We start from the raw sequence: 18527 nt of genomic DNA on the forward strand, positions 1-18527 counted from the left end.
ATTAATTCATCAAATTATGTACAATGAGAAAATCCAATGTTTTGATGAAAACATTTTTAAAAAATTTGTGTCTTATCTATTACTTATGCCATAAATTCAATATTGATGTACAATATGTAGCTTAAGGTCTTCAGCGTACCCGTTTATATACTATGACATGACGTGAAATGCCGCATCAGATGAAAAACAAAAATGTTAAAGAGCGGCTTATAAAGTTTTGGAAGCCAGAACTATACAATATGTGAAATGGTCTGATATACTGTAGTGAAAATCATTTCAAGAATTTAGAAACATTTAAATGTAATAAAAATAAGTTGACATGGCACAGGTATTGCTACATAGAAAATACTTCTTATCGACTCTTACATTTCTTCAGACATTACAATATCATGAAATAAATCGCCATTTGATCCCATGATTAATTATTTCTTTCCCAGCTGTAAGTTGTAATTATCACGATACAGTTAATTACACGGCGGAAACGGTGTCGAAGTAAACACTAATTAACATAAATACGCTTACAAATTTTCTCAATTTTATTTACATTTCAATTGTCATGATCTAAAGTATCATGCCACCAGGAAGGAGAATACTATCTCGTATACAGACCAACCCTGCTTACCAAGGTGGTGCTCACAAGAGTCCCAATTCAGGGTAGGTAGTAAACCTGATAGGAAGCCGGTTGATATATTCGGATATTTATTTTTAAATTAGTTAACATTAAACAGGAAGTAAACACTGCCTGTTGATAACTTAATTGCCTGTAGGAAATTATATATTATTACCACGTTGTAGAGTTTGTTTTTATTCTTCAATTCTTTTTGAGAATAATTTAATCTTTATAAGTATTAACAATTTAACACTGAATTCAATTTAGTTCTTGCTTTCATAACTATTTGCCTCTTTTATTTTGACGTAGTGCGACACCCCTTGTATCCCTGTATCCCTTGTCATGTGGGGTGAAAAAGAATTGTGTTTTGTGCCATATATGCCCTGATATTGTGTCCTCAAGTATGTATCGTGTAGTTCAGATTTCTTGTTTGAGTAAGGTGTTGGTGTTCAACAAAAACAATGTTGTTTTGGATTTTGTACAAGTAGGTTACAGCACTGATGTTTTGTCACTGTTCAAGGCCTCTCACTCTAGTAAAAATCGAGAAAGAAATGTGAGATGTTTGTAACACATTCTCGGTGTAGTCAATTTAACACAAAAGATTTTACATATAGTTTATCGTGTAATTAGTTTAGCAAGTTTGTGTTTGTAGGCTGTATTGATTATTATTTCCAGTATGGCTCTGCTAAAATATCTGGTACAAAAAGGATTGCCGGATCCAAATGGTCCATTATCAGAAAGCTTGTCACGTCGTGAAATGAAGGATTGTAACACAATTGTTAAGAAATTAACCGGTGATTTAAACAGGTGCAATTTCGAATCTTGAAATGATAAACATAACAATAAATCATAAAATAAGAGGGGGAAATACGCTGTATATTCACCAAAGGAAATATGCCAGCAGAAATTAAATTTCATAAACGTTTTTGATGAAAAACGCAGAAAATAAATTTGCAAAAATTAATATACCCATTTTCAGTCCCAAAACGCAAGAATTTGCACCCGCAGAAATAACCAGTTATATCTAGCAGTTGATCTTTGGACTTGCTCTATCTTATAAATTAAGTACTTCTGCCAAGGATGCAAAACTATGGAGCAATATTCAACCTGAAGTCTAACATAGGTCTTATAATAATGCAGTTTCCTTTATCTTTTTATTTGGAGTTTTAACATTTCTTCTAATGAATCTGAGGGAGTTATTTGCTTTAGATGTAATATTGTTTATATGTTTGGTCCATGAAAGGTCTTGACTAATAGTGACTCTTAAGTATTTTGCTTCTTGAGTAGAGTTTAGTTGGATGTTATGGAAGGTATAAGGAAATATAACATGGTTTTTTTTCTTGTTATCCTTAGAACTTCACATTTATCAGGGTTGAACTCCATGGACCAGTCTTTTTCCCATGTTTCTAAAGGAGTACAGAATTTACAAAAAGACTTGTGTAATAGGCATTGTTCAATATGCAATATTTTCTGTCTCATTAACAGCAAACAGGTAAAATATAGAAACAAAAAAATATCAGGGCTATCATTCTTATAATTAGTTAATTGACATTCTGCCTTTTATCTTAAATGTTTAGTTTTGTTTTTTTTGTAGAAAAAGAGCATTGCATATTGAACAATGTCTATTACAAAAGTCTTTTCGTAAATTCCGTACTCCTTATCCCTGGGAAATAGTCTGCTTTGACTTGGGTTATCAAACTTTTGGTAAATGTTCCACCACACAGGTGCAGTGACATAAATTTATACTGCTTATTAATAATGACCTTGCACTGCATGTATGACATTTTTGTGTGCCAAATACAAAATTTGTACTGACGAGACAAACATTATAAAATGTTAAATCTTGACTCTTTTTATTTCTATATCCTATTGGATGGAAGGCAGGGTTATATTTGTCTGGTTGGTAAAATAAATATTCAAGATTTGGCTAACAAAGTTATATAAAAATATGGATATTATAAATGTATATAAGATAATGATATAACTTTGTTAAGTAAAATAATGATATTATAAATTTTCAGGCACTCTGATGATCGTGATAACAATATTGTACCCCTAGCAACCATGGCAGTGCTACCTAAGCATGCCCACATACCAGAGATTCCTGGAGATACAAATGTGTCATTTGAAGTGATGCTGTACATTTTTGGATTCATTGTGATGTGTCTACAGTATATTAATCTTTACAAAACTGTCTGGTGGCTTCCCCACTCACATGCTAACTATGCTCTTGTAAGTTGTCATTTTATTAATGTCAAAAACATAATTCACATTTATTGACAGAAAAAATCAAGATGTTCTGCACAATTGCATTGTTTTCATTTTATGTATTGCATTATTTTGGGTTTATACTTAATAATATATCAAATCTCTGGTAGTGTTCAGCCTTAGTATTTAGTTCATAAGACACCAGTAAATAATTATGATTTCAACACTTTTCAAATGTACATAATTGTGTTAATTAAATTGTCCATCTATTAACTCATTAATGCTGTAAATTACTAAATATCTTAACTTGTCCAAGCTCGATTAAGTTTTTCTGTATCTAGCAAAGAAAAAACAACAAAAAAAACAAAGAATACATTATGTACATCGTGTCATAAACAGTCTGTGAAATTAGGGTTTCAAAATTTTTGTCATTCGGGCAACCAATTCAAGAAAATTTGGTTGTCCGAAGTAAAAACTGGTTGTCCAAATATTTTCATCAGAACATCTCCCAGCAATTATTGATCAAATCTGCAAACTTATCTTCAGTAAGAAACAGTCATAAATATAAGCAAACTAATTTTATTTGATATCTTGCATTTTATCACTATTCGTTGACATTTTAATGAATACTTTTAGCCAATTTAACTTGTCCATCGGGCAAGTAAACTTCAAAAAATTAGTTGTCTGGGTCCAAAAAAGGGTTGTCTCGGACAGTAGGACAACTGCTAGTTTCGCAGACTGTATAAGACTTAATTTTTGATACATGTACTTGTATTTTACAGAATTTTTACTTGATTGACCCATACCTAGCAAGTTTTCTTTGTGTGCTTATGAGTAGAAGACTTATCTGGTGTTTCGTGCAAGAGGTAAATTGTCATCACATGTGAATTTTATTTATACACACTTAAAGGTCACTCAAATGCCTGTAAACTTTAATCTGCTGGAACTGAAAGTAATTAGCCTCTGTCACCAGTATAATGACAAGGCTCTATAATGCTGGCTGACCCACTGGCATAAATTGATAATAAACAGTTCAAAATATGGAATCTGGACTAGTCTTTTTAAGAGATTAAGCAGGGTAAGGATTAACATATCGTCACCATAGTGCAATAACTGATTTATTCCTATAAAATTTAGAACGACTTATTCCTTTACTGCAGTAAGGTGACAGATTATTATAATGATTTTGACATGCATCAGATTTGCAGCCATTTATTGATATTTTTAAGGCTACCAGTATTTCAAAGGCTTAATTTAAGCAACTAACACTATAGGGATGTTCACTCTTTATAGATATGCAGAGTGTAAATGATCTAAAAGTCATGGACAGCATTAGTATTTACCAGAATAGCATAGATTATCTACCAGAATCTAGTAGTATTTAAAATTTAGATCACTTTGATTTCTTTTTTCTTCAGTTTATTATAAAATTAAAAAAAGAATTTTAACAAAAAATTTGAGGCATAAAGCTTGCTGCGTTTCATTGACTCTTTATGAAACTATAGATAAATGTAAGGGTATCTTGATTTCTGTATTATGATATAAGAATGATATTTATATTGATGACTATTGCAGATTTATGGTTCTAAGACTGGTAAAGGATTTCTATACATGTTGATTCAGTTTTGTAAGATAGTCACTGTGACGTTTGCAGTTGTTTCCCTGTTATTCACTGGCTATCAGGTGCTAAGGAACCATTCTCTTCTATACTGCCTTTTTCTGTGCTGTCCGTAAGTATATTTGTGATATTTTATACCTAATTTAATAAGTTAAATACTTTCTATTGTTGCAATAATTTACTGTTACCCTCGTCTCAAGGTACATTGGCAAAATTGAATTATGAATTTTGTCTTAACTTGAATTTTGAATGTCCATTAATAGGGATTTTCATGTTTGATTAGTTTAAAGTCACATAACAATGTAATGGTCAAAGAACAACTTCCCAGCTTAACTTGTGGAGGGAGACCTCAGATCTGTGTGCTATTATGAATCATTTTAGACACAAGCCTACTTAGTAGAGCCACAGGTGTAACATAAATGCTAGCTGGATAGTTTCCCCACATGATAGAGTCGCATGTCTTGACACAATTCAAACTCATGGTGGAATGGGGGCAAGTAATGTAAAGTCAGCAACTTAAACCACTCAGCCAACGAGGATTTTATAGCTAAGCAACAAACAGGAATAATTTAAGTTACATTAAATGGATTATTGGATGAACATGTACATTCTGTGTTTGGAAAAAAAAATAAAGACCTACAATAGAAAGCATTTCTAGAAAGACTTGTTCATGCTTTTTATACAATATACACTTTTGATAACATTAAAAAAATTTATCCTTCTTATGATGCATGTTTAATATCATTTCTCAGTTTTGTGTTAAAGTATGTGTTTATTAGGAAAGTGAATATAAATTCTGTTTTGATTTGTTTTCAGTATTGTGACATATATATTCCTTTTTGGACCAACAGTTAAACCATTATATGTCAGATCATTGAATTGGCCATCCATCGTCACAGAAAAATCTACACCAAAACATAAATCAAATCTTGATAAAGGTAAAATTTAGTGCAAGTGGTTTCATTTTATGATTTATATTTCATTAAATGGTACCCTGATGCATCAGTGGTTATTTTGCAACTTTCCCATTTCTGTACAGGTGGGTCATGCTGCCTTGATACTTTGTGGGCTGCCTTACAGCACTTGTTTATAGAGAATTTATTTTTAGTTTGATTGTGTAGGAAGCTATAAGCCTATAGACACATTTTTGAATCTGTTCCTGGAACCAACCAGTACTGAGCAATGAGTGTAAAGTTAATTGCACAAGGAAACAACGACTTGCCCCTGACGGCACTGGTTTTCCTTGTTAATTTGTATCATCATTATTTTGAAAGAAAATAAATAAATTACAACAGAACTACTGATACATTATTAGATTTTAAGAACAGGGAACAATAATTCTTACCAAATGGACTTGTCCATCTTTCAATCTGGACAAACCTGTTTATCATTTTTAGGAAATATTTCAAAATAAGTACTGACTGAATAGTGAACAAGCTGATCTTGGCCTGTACTGGTCTCTAAGGCTCCCACGTTTACAATTTTTTGTAAACGTTTACACGACTGCTAAGAACCGAAACGATACCGTTTAAACGGTGGTACCTCTATGTACTATACACACCATGTATTTGAGTCGCCAAATGATGTCTTTCTTTCTATTTTTAATACATGTACAAATAAAGAATGTGCAAGGCTCATCACGATTGAGTCAGCACACATTTTTTGCATTGTAGCCCCATTTTTTACCAAAAATGTATCATGTCACGAGCAATTTTGCACGGTAATGCTGTGTGGAGGGTTGTAAACACCCATTTTACGTTTGTTTACTTTGGAATAAACCACTAGAATTGATAAAATCCATGATTACAGGCAATGATTAAGAAATTTTGTAAGACAATATGGTCATTTCAATTAAACGGTAAACAATATTGTAAACGTTTATGAATGAAAATCGAAACGAATCCGTTTAAACGTGTAATCGTGGGGGCCTTACTGGTCTCATGGGTAAATTCAGTTGCCACAGGCTGTCTTAGAGTTAGTCAACCTACCATAATTTAAGTTGGATTGTGAGAAAAAATAAATTTCTGAAAATCCAGATTTTTTTAGAAAAAAATTATAATTTCCGATTTTATCTCTTCAGATTTTGTTCTATTCCACAACTGTGTTCTCACACCTGATATTATCCGAGAGGAAGTGGAAGTCCTAAAAATAGATTTTAATAACCGTGTTAAACAGATACTATTTAATTCCATGCTGACAGCTTACTATATGACATTTGTACCGTTATGCTTCGCACAGGTATGTATTCTTTTTCATACATTATTTACATGTATATGTATACCATTTTTTTTATTTGAGTTCTTGTTAAAGGAAATTAAAATTAGTGCAGTTTATATCAAAGTTTTGTTTATATAAAAAAAATGCTCTGACAAAATCAGTAGCTGCTTTATTTCATTAAATTTTTAATGTTTTTTTTTCTTTCCTTTTTTAGTTATTTTAAAGCACATTTTAACATCAATATTTCAAATATGTTTAAACTTTTACACCTTAGTTTACTTAGTTTTATACAAAATGGTCATATTGTCACCTTTATTCTATATGAGCTACAACTAATTTGCATGAATTAAAATGTTGAATTATTTTATTTACTCATAAGGGTAAGAATTTTATAGAAACAAAGTTACTTCTTTTATCATCATCATCTATTTTTGAAGTATTTTGCTTTTTGAACTTAATACAAAAATTTCTTTGTGTTAATAACTAACACAGAACTGTTATTTTTTATCACTTGATGTCAGTTAAAGGTACAGTACCCTGTGGGATTTGCTTTTTATGTTTTTTTATTGGGATTACATTTTGTAATCTTTCTTTAAATATTATTAATCCTAGATTACTTTTTCATGAATTTAACCCTAGACTTCGCTTTCCTAAGAAATCAAAATCTTATTTAGTTTTATAACCACTGCCTTACGATTTATAATTGATGAAACTAACATGAGTGATACAAGATAAGTTTAACTGCATCTAATATCTGTTATTATAATTCAATTTCATCACCTTAATGGAGTAGTGTTGGCATAATGCTTCATATGCTATTTTAACCACCTAAGATCTCTTAACTTCACACATGACATTAGGATCACTGTCTATGACCCTTAACTCTGGCACAGATTTTTCTGACAAAATTATACTCTTTCCTGAACATGATTAATTCCCCTTTAATGCCTTGTAATATGAAAATTCTAAATTCTTGGTTAAGGTATTGCATACAATATCTCAATTCCTGACTATAAAGGTGTTTTATGCAAGTTCTAAATTTTTTGTTAGGATAAGTTTTATCTCAAAACCACAAAAGGTTTTAGTTAAAACTTTACACATGTCTTCAAGGTCATAATTGCAGGTCACTAATCAAGATTTAAATCTGGCATGCATTTTCAGTGGTAACTTCCACTATCCAAATTCAGAATTTCCAGCATGTTTGACAACTAAATACTGAGAATAGTAGAGCATGGCCACGCTGTCCTTCCTCCCGCTCATGTTAACAATAATTATTCTATGGTTCTCTGACTTGTCTTTGTCACATAATTACAAATGTATGGGAATTCAAGAGTGTTTCAATAAGCTTATAGCTTCCAACACAATCAAACTAAAATAAATTGGTATTAACTAAATGTATGGGAATGATGTTCAAGCCATAATTTGTTCATAAATTGAAATTTCTGTAATATATACATGTAATCATATTACAGAATGTGGCGCTATTATATATGTTACTTTCTATTATCTTTATATCTTGTACATGTCACATATGTATGGGTTAGTTAGTGTAGAACTTCAATATATAAACATATATTAACCCATGTAGACTAACTTATTTGCCTAAATGGTTACTAACATGATATTATAATCTTCCTAAATTTTCCAGAACAGAACATACATTGTACATTATGACAGCTTGATATAAAAGGGTGGTAACTCTTTCTTTATTTAATATGAGTTACAACCCTTTTGCACCAACCCTCGAATCTAATTTGTCATTATGTCAGTTTTTTTAGTGTGTTTTGTATTTCAACTATTTCTGAATTATTATTAGAGGTCTAAGTCTGTGTTTACTTGTGTTTAACCTGTAGAAATTCTTGCACAGTATGAAATACAATAAGGTATGACAATGTCTCAGTTTAGTCAAAACATAACTTATTTACCATAAGTACATCTAATCCTCATGGAATCACCCTCTTGTTGGCTAAATGGAACTGATCAGTACTGATAACTTATAAGGAAACATAGTTATGAGTCTGTTGCAGTTTAAACCCATGATCCCATGGATGAGAAGCAGACTGTTAGGCGACAACTGAGCACAGTTTCTGGCTCACTTAAATGCAAGAAATCAATAACTAGTCTGCTGATGGTGTTTGAATTTTCTTTCTTTTTCGTAATAGTGTAAATCAATATGTATTTCTATTTCATTATTCTTGAAAAATCTTCTGCATATTTCACTTTTTAAACATATTTATTTAAGCTCAATTGCGAAACAAGTTCTTGCAACTTATATTAATCACTTTCGAGTCCGCTTCCTGGAACCAACCAGTACTGGTGTCATATGAAGAAACATAGTCGTGACCCAATTAGGGCTCGAACCCATGATCTCTTGGTTGAGAGGCAGACACCTTAACCACTAGGCCACCGCTCCCCTTGTATATTTCACTGTGATAGTCATTATTACTTAAATGATTAATGCAGAAAAAGCTGTAAGATAGTTGTCAGTATTGGTTAGTATCGGTTGAGTAAGAAATATTGGCAAGGAACAAAGGATGTATAGCCTTACAGTTGTAATTATGCAATATTGGAGAAAAAAATACAATGTTCCCACCCACAAACGTTTTAAATTATGATATGTATATCCTTACAACAGAGTTGACTTTTGCCATGTGAATTTTGGCTAGTATGCACTATTTATTCTTACAGATTTCACTTAGCCCTGATTGGCAATGTTCGGTGCCTTGTTTGGACTCTCTCCTCAATCTCTCTCTCTCTCTCTCTGTTTTATTCTGCTCTCAATATATAAGTGTTTTTCTCTCTGCACAAGTCATGTTCACTCTCTGAAAGTTTTTCTCTGAACTTTTCCCACTTTGTCTCTGTTATTTCCATTATAACTGGATCAGATTAGGTTCTTTGACTTTTTTATATGCCCGAAAGAATTTCGGACATATTATGTTATACCCCCTGGCGTCCGTCCGTCTGTCTGTCCGTCCGTCCGTCCGTCTGTCCGTCCGTCCGTTAGCAATTTGGTTTCCGGAGCATAACTTAAGTTCCATTTGGCCCACAATATTCAAACTTCATAGGATGATTGTCCATATTGAGTAGAAGACCTCTATTGATTTTGGGGTCATAAGGTCAAAGGTCAAGGTCACTATGACCTTAAAACTGAAAACGTTAGCAATTTGGTTTCCGGAGCATAACTTAAGTTCCATTTGGCCCACAATATTCAAACTTCATAGGATGATTGTCCATATTGGGTAGAAGACCCCTATTGATTTTGGGGTCATAAGGTCAAAGGTCAAGGTCACTATGACCTTAAAACTGAAAAACAGTTTCCGGAGCATAACTTAAGTTCCATTTGGCCCACAGTGTTCAAACATCATAGGATGATTGTCCATATTTGTAGAAGACCCCTATTGATTTTGGGGTCACAAGGTCAAAGGTCAAGGTCACTATGACCTTAAAACTGAAAACAGTTTCCGGAGCATAACTTAAGTTCCATTTGTCCTACAGTGTTCAAACTTCATAGGATGATTGTCCATATTTGGTAGAAGACCCCTTTAGATTTTAGGGTCACAGGTCAAAGGTCAAGGTCACTATGACCTTAAAACTGAAAACAGTTTCCGGAGCATAACTTAAGTTCCATTTGGCACACAGTGTTCAAACTTCATAGGATGATTGACGATATTGGGAAGAAGACTCCTATTGATTTTGGGTTCACAAGGTCAAAGGTCAAGGTCACTATTACCTTAGAACTGAAAACAGTTTCCGGAGCATAACTTAAGTTCTATTTGGCCCACAGTGTTCAAACTTCATAGGATTATTGTCCATATTGGGTAGAAGACCCCTATTGATTTTGGGGTCACAAGGTCAAAGGTCAAGGTCACTATTACTTAGAAATTGAAAACAGTTTCTTTAGCATAACTTTAGTTCCATTTAGCCCACAATATTCAAACTTCATAGGATGATTGTCCATATTGGGTAGAAGACCCCTATTGATTTTGGGGTCACAAGGTCAAGGCCACTATTACCTTAAAACTGAAAACAGTTTTCGGAATATAACTTAAGTATCATTTGGCCTACTGTGTTTAAACTTCATAGTTTAAACTTCATAGTATGATTGTCCATATTGGGTTAAAGACCCCTCATGATTTTGGGGTCACAAGGTCAAAGGTCAAGGTCACTTTTACCTTAGAATTGAAAACAGTTTCTGGGACATAACTTAAAAGTTCCATTTGGACCACAATATTGAAACTGCAAAGGAGGATTGTAAGGAGGTAATACTTTATTTTAGTCCCATGTCTTACAAATGCTTCATCTTTACTAAAAAAAAACCACTTTCGGGCATATAATGCTCCGCCTAGCGGTGCTCTTGTTTACTATTATAGATCTCTATATTCGAGTGTCAGTGATTTCCTTTTAATCTTAATGTCTGTGAACTAGATAATACTTTGTCTTTTGTCTTATCATAAAGATTTTGATTTATATGAATTTCTTAATGTTTTGTGTGAAAATATTTTAGTCATTTGCACTTCAGTCCTCAGAATGTGAAATGTATTTACTTTTTTTGATCACTGTGTACTTAATATAAACTTATTATTTGTTATCAGGAAAAAGCTTATTCATCTTTAAATAATCTTTTATATTTTAATATTAAATGATAGTTTTAAATCTTCAGTGAAAGGGTATTCATTTGTAAAAGATTCATTACTTGTTTTAATGTTTATACAGTTGCATTGCTTACAAACTGAAATTAACAAGCATTTTGTGTAAACAGTTGTGTTTTTGTTTAAAAATTATGTATGTGAGCCTCTTAAATTTGGCGTTGTGTAAGAGTTCTTGTACACTTCCTCCATCAAACTAGTTTTTATGATGTATACAACTTAACAACTTAATTGTTAGTGGCAGGGTTCCCACTCTTAGATATTTTGAAAATTTAAGGACTTTTCCAGGACTTATCAAGGACCTTTTTTGATTTTTTAAGGACTTTTTAGAAGATTAAATTTCACGCTATTCAATTTTTTGTCCTATGAATATTTTCATGGTAATGTTTAAAACAACATTTAATAACACCAATATAATACATGTAGTTCATGACATAAATCTAACTCTATCTAAGAAATACATTCAGTGTCTATAAATAATGAAATGTACTTTGTGACAGCAACTGTTGCAGGGTGTCTGCAATTTTCATGTAATTTTGGTGTTTTTAATGCTTCCAAGGGATCACTTTTTTTACAAGATATTCATAGTACTTTAATAAGTAACCTCACATTTGACCTCAGTCCACTTAGGTGCATTGAATGGCAAAAGCATGTCTTACTGAAGGGTATATGAAAACTGCCTGCAGGTGTTTCTACATTAAAAATTTCACAACTTTCATGTTTAAATGTTGTACTCTGCTTAAGCCTGTGCTACGGGTTCTACAAAATATGGCGGCAGCACAAAATACCCAAACACACACAATTATAGCAATATTCATTTTGGTTTGTATACAATATAGATTTTAATGAGAAAATGAATTGATATTTACAAAATAATGTGACTTAGCCAACTATTACTTTCATTCATTCCATTGAAATTTTCAGTTCAGATGTTGTAAGAAAAAAAAGTGACATTTGCTTTTCTAACTGTTAGGTTCATTAATGAATAGACAAATGTACTTGCAAGATATGTGATTTGTTGTCTACATTTAAATTTGTAGGGTATAATTTTGTTGTAATTTCATATGTATGTTCATTCGTTTTATTTTTTTTATTTAATAGTTTTCATGGAGTATACTGTATTTGGGTATATTTTGGTTCAAAAATGTATATTTGGGTATGTTTGATTACATCTTAATGAAAGTGCATATTGTTTCATGATTAAAACAGCACTTTTTTTAGTATAACACATTCATTTTTAGTATATTTTGGCTAATATTTGGGTATTTCTTGCTACCCAAATATGGTGTGGCCAACTGGCTGTGCTCTGCCTTGACAATAGTTCATGTATGTAATACTTTTGTTTATTTTATATTGATTTACCTTTGGCTTTTAGCATGGTTGTGAGCAATAAGGTTAAACAAATTGCCCAAGGAAGCAACCAGACCTGTGAACTTTCATGTTTCTTAGCACGGGCCATTCAAGCAAACTTGTGGTCGATTTGTGACTGTCTAAATTCTTATAACATTTTCCAAACAAAACCGCCATAGTAACCAGAAAATAAATGTTAAATCTCATAAATGTCAAACTTGGCCTCCCAAAACACATGTAAATCGAAAAATAATCAACATTCAAGATGCGGAAGTCAATATACTGTGCTAAGACCGCCATTTTGGTTGTTTGATTTACCTCCCCTTTTCCAGACTAATTCCCGTACCTTCCCGGACTTTTTTATGTATCAACACTAATTCCCGGACTTTTCAAGGCCGGGAGCTCCTGTTTTCAAATTCACGGACATTTCCCGTTTTCCCGGACAGCGTGGGAACCCTGTAGTGGATACTGGTTTCGTCCTTTTTGCAAGTCTGTAGTCCGAAACATTGAAGACTAAAAGCAAAGATGTCTGAGAAGAGTATTGTTCATGACCTACCAGTATATACTGAAATGACCCTACAATAACTCATTACCTTTGCTTGAAACCATAAAAGTTGACTATATATATCTATATTTATAATACTGCATATTACATAATTTGTAATGTTGATTTTCATTGGATTATTAAGGTTTTTATATTTCCAAAATACAATCACTACAAATTTATGAGTGAAAATTTTTTCCACTAGAGAAGTAACTACGCTGTATTATAAATGTGTTATCAAGATGTTTGACGTTAAAAGGTTATATGGCCTGGTGTAAATGGTTGTATGGTATATAACCTGCTCCTTGTTGCTTGGTATATAATGACAATGTTTACTCTCAGCCATATATAACATGCCAAAAAATCTTTATATTATTAGTTAGAAAGATTTTTTGACAGGTTACTAGTATATGGCTCTATATGAAAGGTTGTTTGGAAAAATAACCGGAGCTGCTGGGCTTGGGTTATATTGCAAACAACTGTTTATATTATATGTTATTTTGGTTTTGGAGTAATATATGTGGATATATTACCTGTTAAGATTTTATATCACCCGAGCCGTTAGGCAAGGGTGATATTTTATCTTGGCAGGTAATATATCCACATATATCACTCCAAAACCAAAATAATAATGTTATTACCCTTCCCCTGCTGAGTTTAGACGATTTTTTAAAAAATCATTGCTGTTTCAAATGAAACGTCGAAATAAGATTCCCTTGAGGGTACCTCTTCGTCACAACATGACGTCACATAAATACATGACATATTTTTCCCGTACCTAACAAATGTAAACAAGAGAAAAGGAGTAGTCTATTGAACGCACTTTTTTGTAATTAATATCAAGCTTTCACAAGGTCATATTTGTTTTCGATACTGATGGTAATATGTATCATTACTCTACTTTGGTAAATATTTATCATTTGACAGTTAAAAAGTGCTTTTAAATCGGAATTTACACCGCGTAAAATCGAACCGTACGCGCATCACCTCAACGCATGTTATTTACAACGTTGGGTACCCAACGGGGAAATTTATTGTGTATATTACCCGTCTGGCTTGGTTATATCAATTTCTTTCGGGTGATCAATATCCAATCAAAAAGGCGGAAAAAATCTGGAAGGGTAATAAATGGCCATATAACCTGTCAAAAAATTTATAGTGAATTTATAATACAACAAGCATCTTTATTAGAGAAAAAATTTGAGATTTTTTACCTAAATTGACAGCAGCCGTGTATATAAAACTATATAAATGTCACTATTATCCAATGAAAAGCGACATTACAAACATTCAGTATTATAAACCTGAAAATATAAAGTGATATAAACCTTTGAATAATACAATATATATTATTATATATATCCCACCCTGGCAGCATATACAGAATAATTGTGAGACTTGCTGGGTAAGATATAATCAACATAACTGTAGTCTTCTTGTATTGTAGCTTTTTCACTTTTACATGTTGTTAAATTATTTAAAAGGAGCATGCCTTCAGATTTATGTAGCTTTTGTTGTCAAAAATGTATACCTTAGCAAATATTGGTAAGAAATAGTGTTTTTCCAGTTATACATTGAATTATTCTTTAATTTTACAAAATTGTTAAACAAACACTGTTTTTCCTCGGTGCATAAAAAATGTTAAATATTTTAATTTGTAAAAATAACCTACAAACTGTATAATATGTATGACATATTTGATCATATAAAAAAGGAAGAAAAGAAAATGAATGTTATAATTGGTATTTTTTCATTTAGATTTTAAAAAAATGGTCCAAGATGATAGAAAAAAGTGTAGTTTTGACAAAAAAAAATTATGTTCTGAAGGCATGTCTTTTTATGAGTGTTACACTATTTAAAATAGATTCAAGTTATAATAATTGTTGTTAATTAGTAACAGTGTAAAGGTTACGTCTTAGCCTTTGTTTATGTTAAGTTTAACTGTATAATTTCTTTGTTCTATATATTAGATGTTAATTATAACATGGCTATGGCACCAGGACATAAAGATCCTGGCCAGGCTATACATCCATGCCGTCTAACCAGCCGCTGTTATGTTGGTTTCCTAACTTAAGAATTTTAACTTAAGGAAAAATCAAAATTATGAATAGATTTAACAATTTTTTTGATGCAAAAATCGTTACACACGTCCATTGTAATTTATTAAAGCAAAATACTAGCACTGTACATATATATATGAAATCTTCAATTAAATATCTAAGTTAAAATGTTCAGATTGATTCAGTAGTGAATTTGTCTCCTTCTGTTAGCAGTCGGTAAATGGTCATACTTAAAATTGATGTCTCTTTGTGATTTTCAAAAATTGTAATTATAGTTCTCTTCATTTAATGTTGTACTACCTAAGTTTCTTCTCTTTTATTTGTCATATATAATTACAGAGTGCTCAACCCACATAGCATTTTGGTATGAATTACAAGCAAGGGAAATCCCTAAAATTATGTAAAATTTCATTCTATTATTGCACACAGAATTCTATCAAAGAATGTCAGAATACTAACACAGAAGAAGCAATATTTATTCATCTATTAAAGTGTAAAGTGTGCTGTTTGCTTAAAATCATCCTTTACCCTTATTTTAACAACATTGCTTTTTACTAGCAAAATATGTTAATTACATACAATTAAACACTTTTTGCTGGGAAAAGGGGCTTAATTAAAAAAAAATTAGGGAGACAATCTTTTTACTGATGTAATGTTTTTATTTATTTTATTCATTTAGAATATAATTATAACAATATCTACCAAAAATATAAATATGATATTTCTAATGTGTATGCAGTAATACCAAAATGTCAGGTGGGTTGACAACTTTGTAGTGTTTTAAATGTCAGGAAGATTGCAGATCTTACATTTCTTGTTTAAATTGTATTTCCTTAAACATAAATATACAAAGATCAAGTCTGTGAAAATACATATGAGCCGCATCACGACAAAACCAACGTAATGCGTTTGCGACCAGCATGGATCCAGACCAGCCTGCGCATCCGCGCAGTCTGATCAGGATCCATGCTGTTGGCTTACAAACCCTATTATAAGTAGAGAAACTGATAGCGAACAGCATGGATCCTGATCAGACTGCGCGGATGCTGGTCGCAAACCCATTATGTTGGTTTTGTCGTGACGCGGCTCATATTTTCTTGTTATTCTGTTGTAAATTTTAAGTTTTAGTAATATTTTCTGGTTCTTTCTTTCTAAATTCTTTGAATTTTTTTTCTACATTCAAATTGAAAACAATGAAAACTTACAAGTCATTCTTGAAACACTTCGTACAACATAATTCTTTATCCCTTATTAGTTATGTTCTATAAAAGTACATGTAATCAAAATTTGTGCATAATATAAAGTTCTGCTATGTCACATAATTATATATTTGTTGTTGTTTTTTAATCAGGTGTACATAACAGTGAACATTAAAATTTTACAAGTATTCATGTTATATTTTTGTTTGCTAGCTTGAGATATATTATAACTATATTGCCTCCCCATCATTAATTTAACATTTATTCTATACAGGTAGTTTGAATAATTATGAATCATTTTGTTTTTCAGAATACATTATTTTACGACAGCTGGTGGGTGGGGCAACATGTTTTTCTGACATGGTTGAGCGCATTTCTGATGCTGTGTGCACATTTTCTACCACCTAAATACTTGGATCTCATGCACAGGTGTGCACAACATCTCGGCAGATGGCAGAAAGTGGAAGGTCGACATGCTCATGTGCCATACAACGCGTAAAGTTTACATTATTATTTAGTTCAATGTATGCTTATTTTGGTCCATGAACATAATGTTAATTTAGTCTTTTGTCCTCAGACTGAACAACTGCAAGTCATTATGGAAGTCAAAATGACTTTAAATTTTCAAATGAGAAGCACGCTTATAACTTTTTAACTCCTATCATATTAAACAACTTAATGGACTTTGCTATCTTTTAACCTGGACAAGGCCATTCATCATTTTAAGGGAAATTTTCAAAATACATATTAACGGAATAGTGAATGGTGCAGACCAAAATCATCATGTGTTGGCAGTTTTTGGTCTGCATTGGTTAAATCTGTTGCCACAAACACACTGAAAGTTTATTAATCAACATCATTATGTATTTCAGGTGGTCAGAGTTACAGGTGTGGCCACAAGGTGCTCTAGTCAAACATGTACGTGGGCTGTTTAAAGCAGAGGGTATAAACGTTACCGCTGAGCCTGGCAATAGTATGCATGGCAGATTTTATGTAAGTAGTGCTTAAAATATTAGCATACACTTCTCAGTTGTGTTTTACATATTATTATAACATATTTATTTAAGCTTCATTGTTAAGGAAGCTTTCAAGACTACTTACTGGAACTAACCAGTGCAGGTGTCATATGAAACATGGTTGTAACTCAGTAGGGCTCATACCCAATATCCCTAGGTTAAGAGGGAGACATTTTGACCACTAGGCATTCAAAACTCTCTGAAAATATTTATGTCATAGATCCATGTATCAACCTCTCCCTTTCAGGTAAAAAATATTGAATATATGGATTCAAAATAAAATTTACATTCATTTATGTTTCACTTAAATTTTAAATCCTATTAATTAATCCCAGTGCAGATTCACTGATTGTGTTTTTTTTTCTTATAGAATTATTGAATTGCTCTAAAAGTTTGTAAACAGATATTTTTTTTTTAAGTCTTTCATATGAACTGTATATATATAATATTGATGAATTTAGATTTACTCATATAATCATAATACTTTAGACAGACTAAATGATCGAAAATATCATGTTTAAAATATTTTCTGTTTTGTTTTCAGTTTTTATTTCATCGACCGTTACGAGTGTTAAACTGGATGCTCGTGTTGACGTGGATGTTGGTTGGTTACCAGTTTTTCTGCCTGTTACAATGTAGCGAGTGGAACCACATTATCTGTATGTCTCTGGTCCTCTTCTGTAACTACTACACGTTGTTCAAGCTTCTACGAGACAGGATAATACTCTCTAAGACATACAAAGATGACGATAGTAATCAAAACTAACAAATTATATAAAGAATTTTTAATCATTTTTATGTGAGATCTAACCATCGTGCAAAGATATATATATTTATTTGTGATAGTAAAAAGTATTAAAAATATTGGAAATTAAAGTGTTTTGAATTTTTCTTCATAAAATCTAACATTTCTTTCCCAATTTGTTTGCAATGAAAAAATAAAAGCAGTAGCTTGTAATTTAATAACTTTGCTCATGAATGGTTGTTTTAAAAGCTGATAAGCTCTATGGTCCAAGATTAGCGATTTAAATCTGATTCATGATTCCATATTCTTGTCTT

At 31.9% G+C, this 18527-nt stretch overlaps 1 protein-coding gene and 1 long non-coding RNA gene across 3 annotated transcripts; both read left to right on the forward strand.

Moving 5' to 3' along the window:
• The first annotated feature begins 447 nt into the window (after positions 1-447).
• LOC132740140 (transmembrane protein 39A-like) lies at positions 448-18344 on the forward strand. 2 transcript variants are annotated; one of them, XM_060727989.1, is made up of 10 exons: positions 448-654; positions 2632-2842; positions 3601-3684; positions 4394-4548; positions 5253-5374; positions 6517-6674; positions 14569-14598; positions 16763-16947; positions 17325-17445; positions 18013-18344. In XM_060727989.1, exons 1-10 carry the CDS (start codon positions 572-574, stop codon positions 18232-18234), a joined length of 1371 nt encoding a protein of 456 aa, XP_060583972.1. In that variant the 5' UTR covers positions 448-571; the 3' UTR covers positions 18235-18344. The 2 variants fall into 2 exon arrangements, with proteins under 2 accessions (XP_060583972.1, XP_060583973.1); XM_060727990.1 differs by lacking the exon at positions 14569-14598 and having other exon boundaries at positions 449-654.
• Positions 9550-10696, forward strand: LOC132740141 (uncharacterized). The gene is made up of 2 exons (XR_009627111.1): positions 9550-9925; positions 10071-10696. It is a non-coding gene; the product is annotated as an uncharacterized LOC132740141 (long non-coding RNA).
• Positions 18345-18527: the final 183 nt, after the last annotated feature.

This window comes from Ruditapes philippinarum, unplaced genomic scaffold (genome assembly GCF_026571515.1).
Source record: "Ruditapes philippinarum isolate M1 unplaced genomic scaffold, ASM2657151v2 ctg4782_1_1_1_1, whole genome shotgun sequence".
NCBI classification, from domain to species: domain Eukaryota; kingdom Metazoa; phylum Mollusca; class Bivalvia; order Venerida; family Veneridae; genus Ruditapes; species Ruditapes philippinarum.

Bases quoted from the DNA above. Each gene is read 5' to 3' on its own strand.
- LOC132740140 (XM_060727989.1), top strand. From the start codon at position 572: ATGCCACCAGGAAGGAGAATACTATCTCGTATACAGACCAACCCTGCT. The intron at 5,375-6,516 runs GTAAAATTTAGT...TTATCTCTTCAG, and splicing joins TAAATCAAATCTTGATAAAG to ATTTTGTTCTATTCCACAAC. The intron at 17,446-18,012 runs GTAAGTAGTGCT...TTTTGTTTTCAG, and splicing joins GTATGCATGGCAGATTTTAT to TTTTTATTTCATCGACCGTT.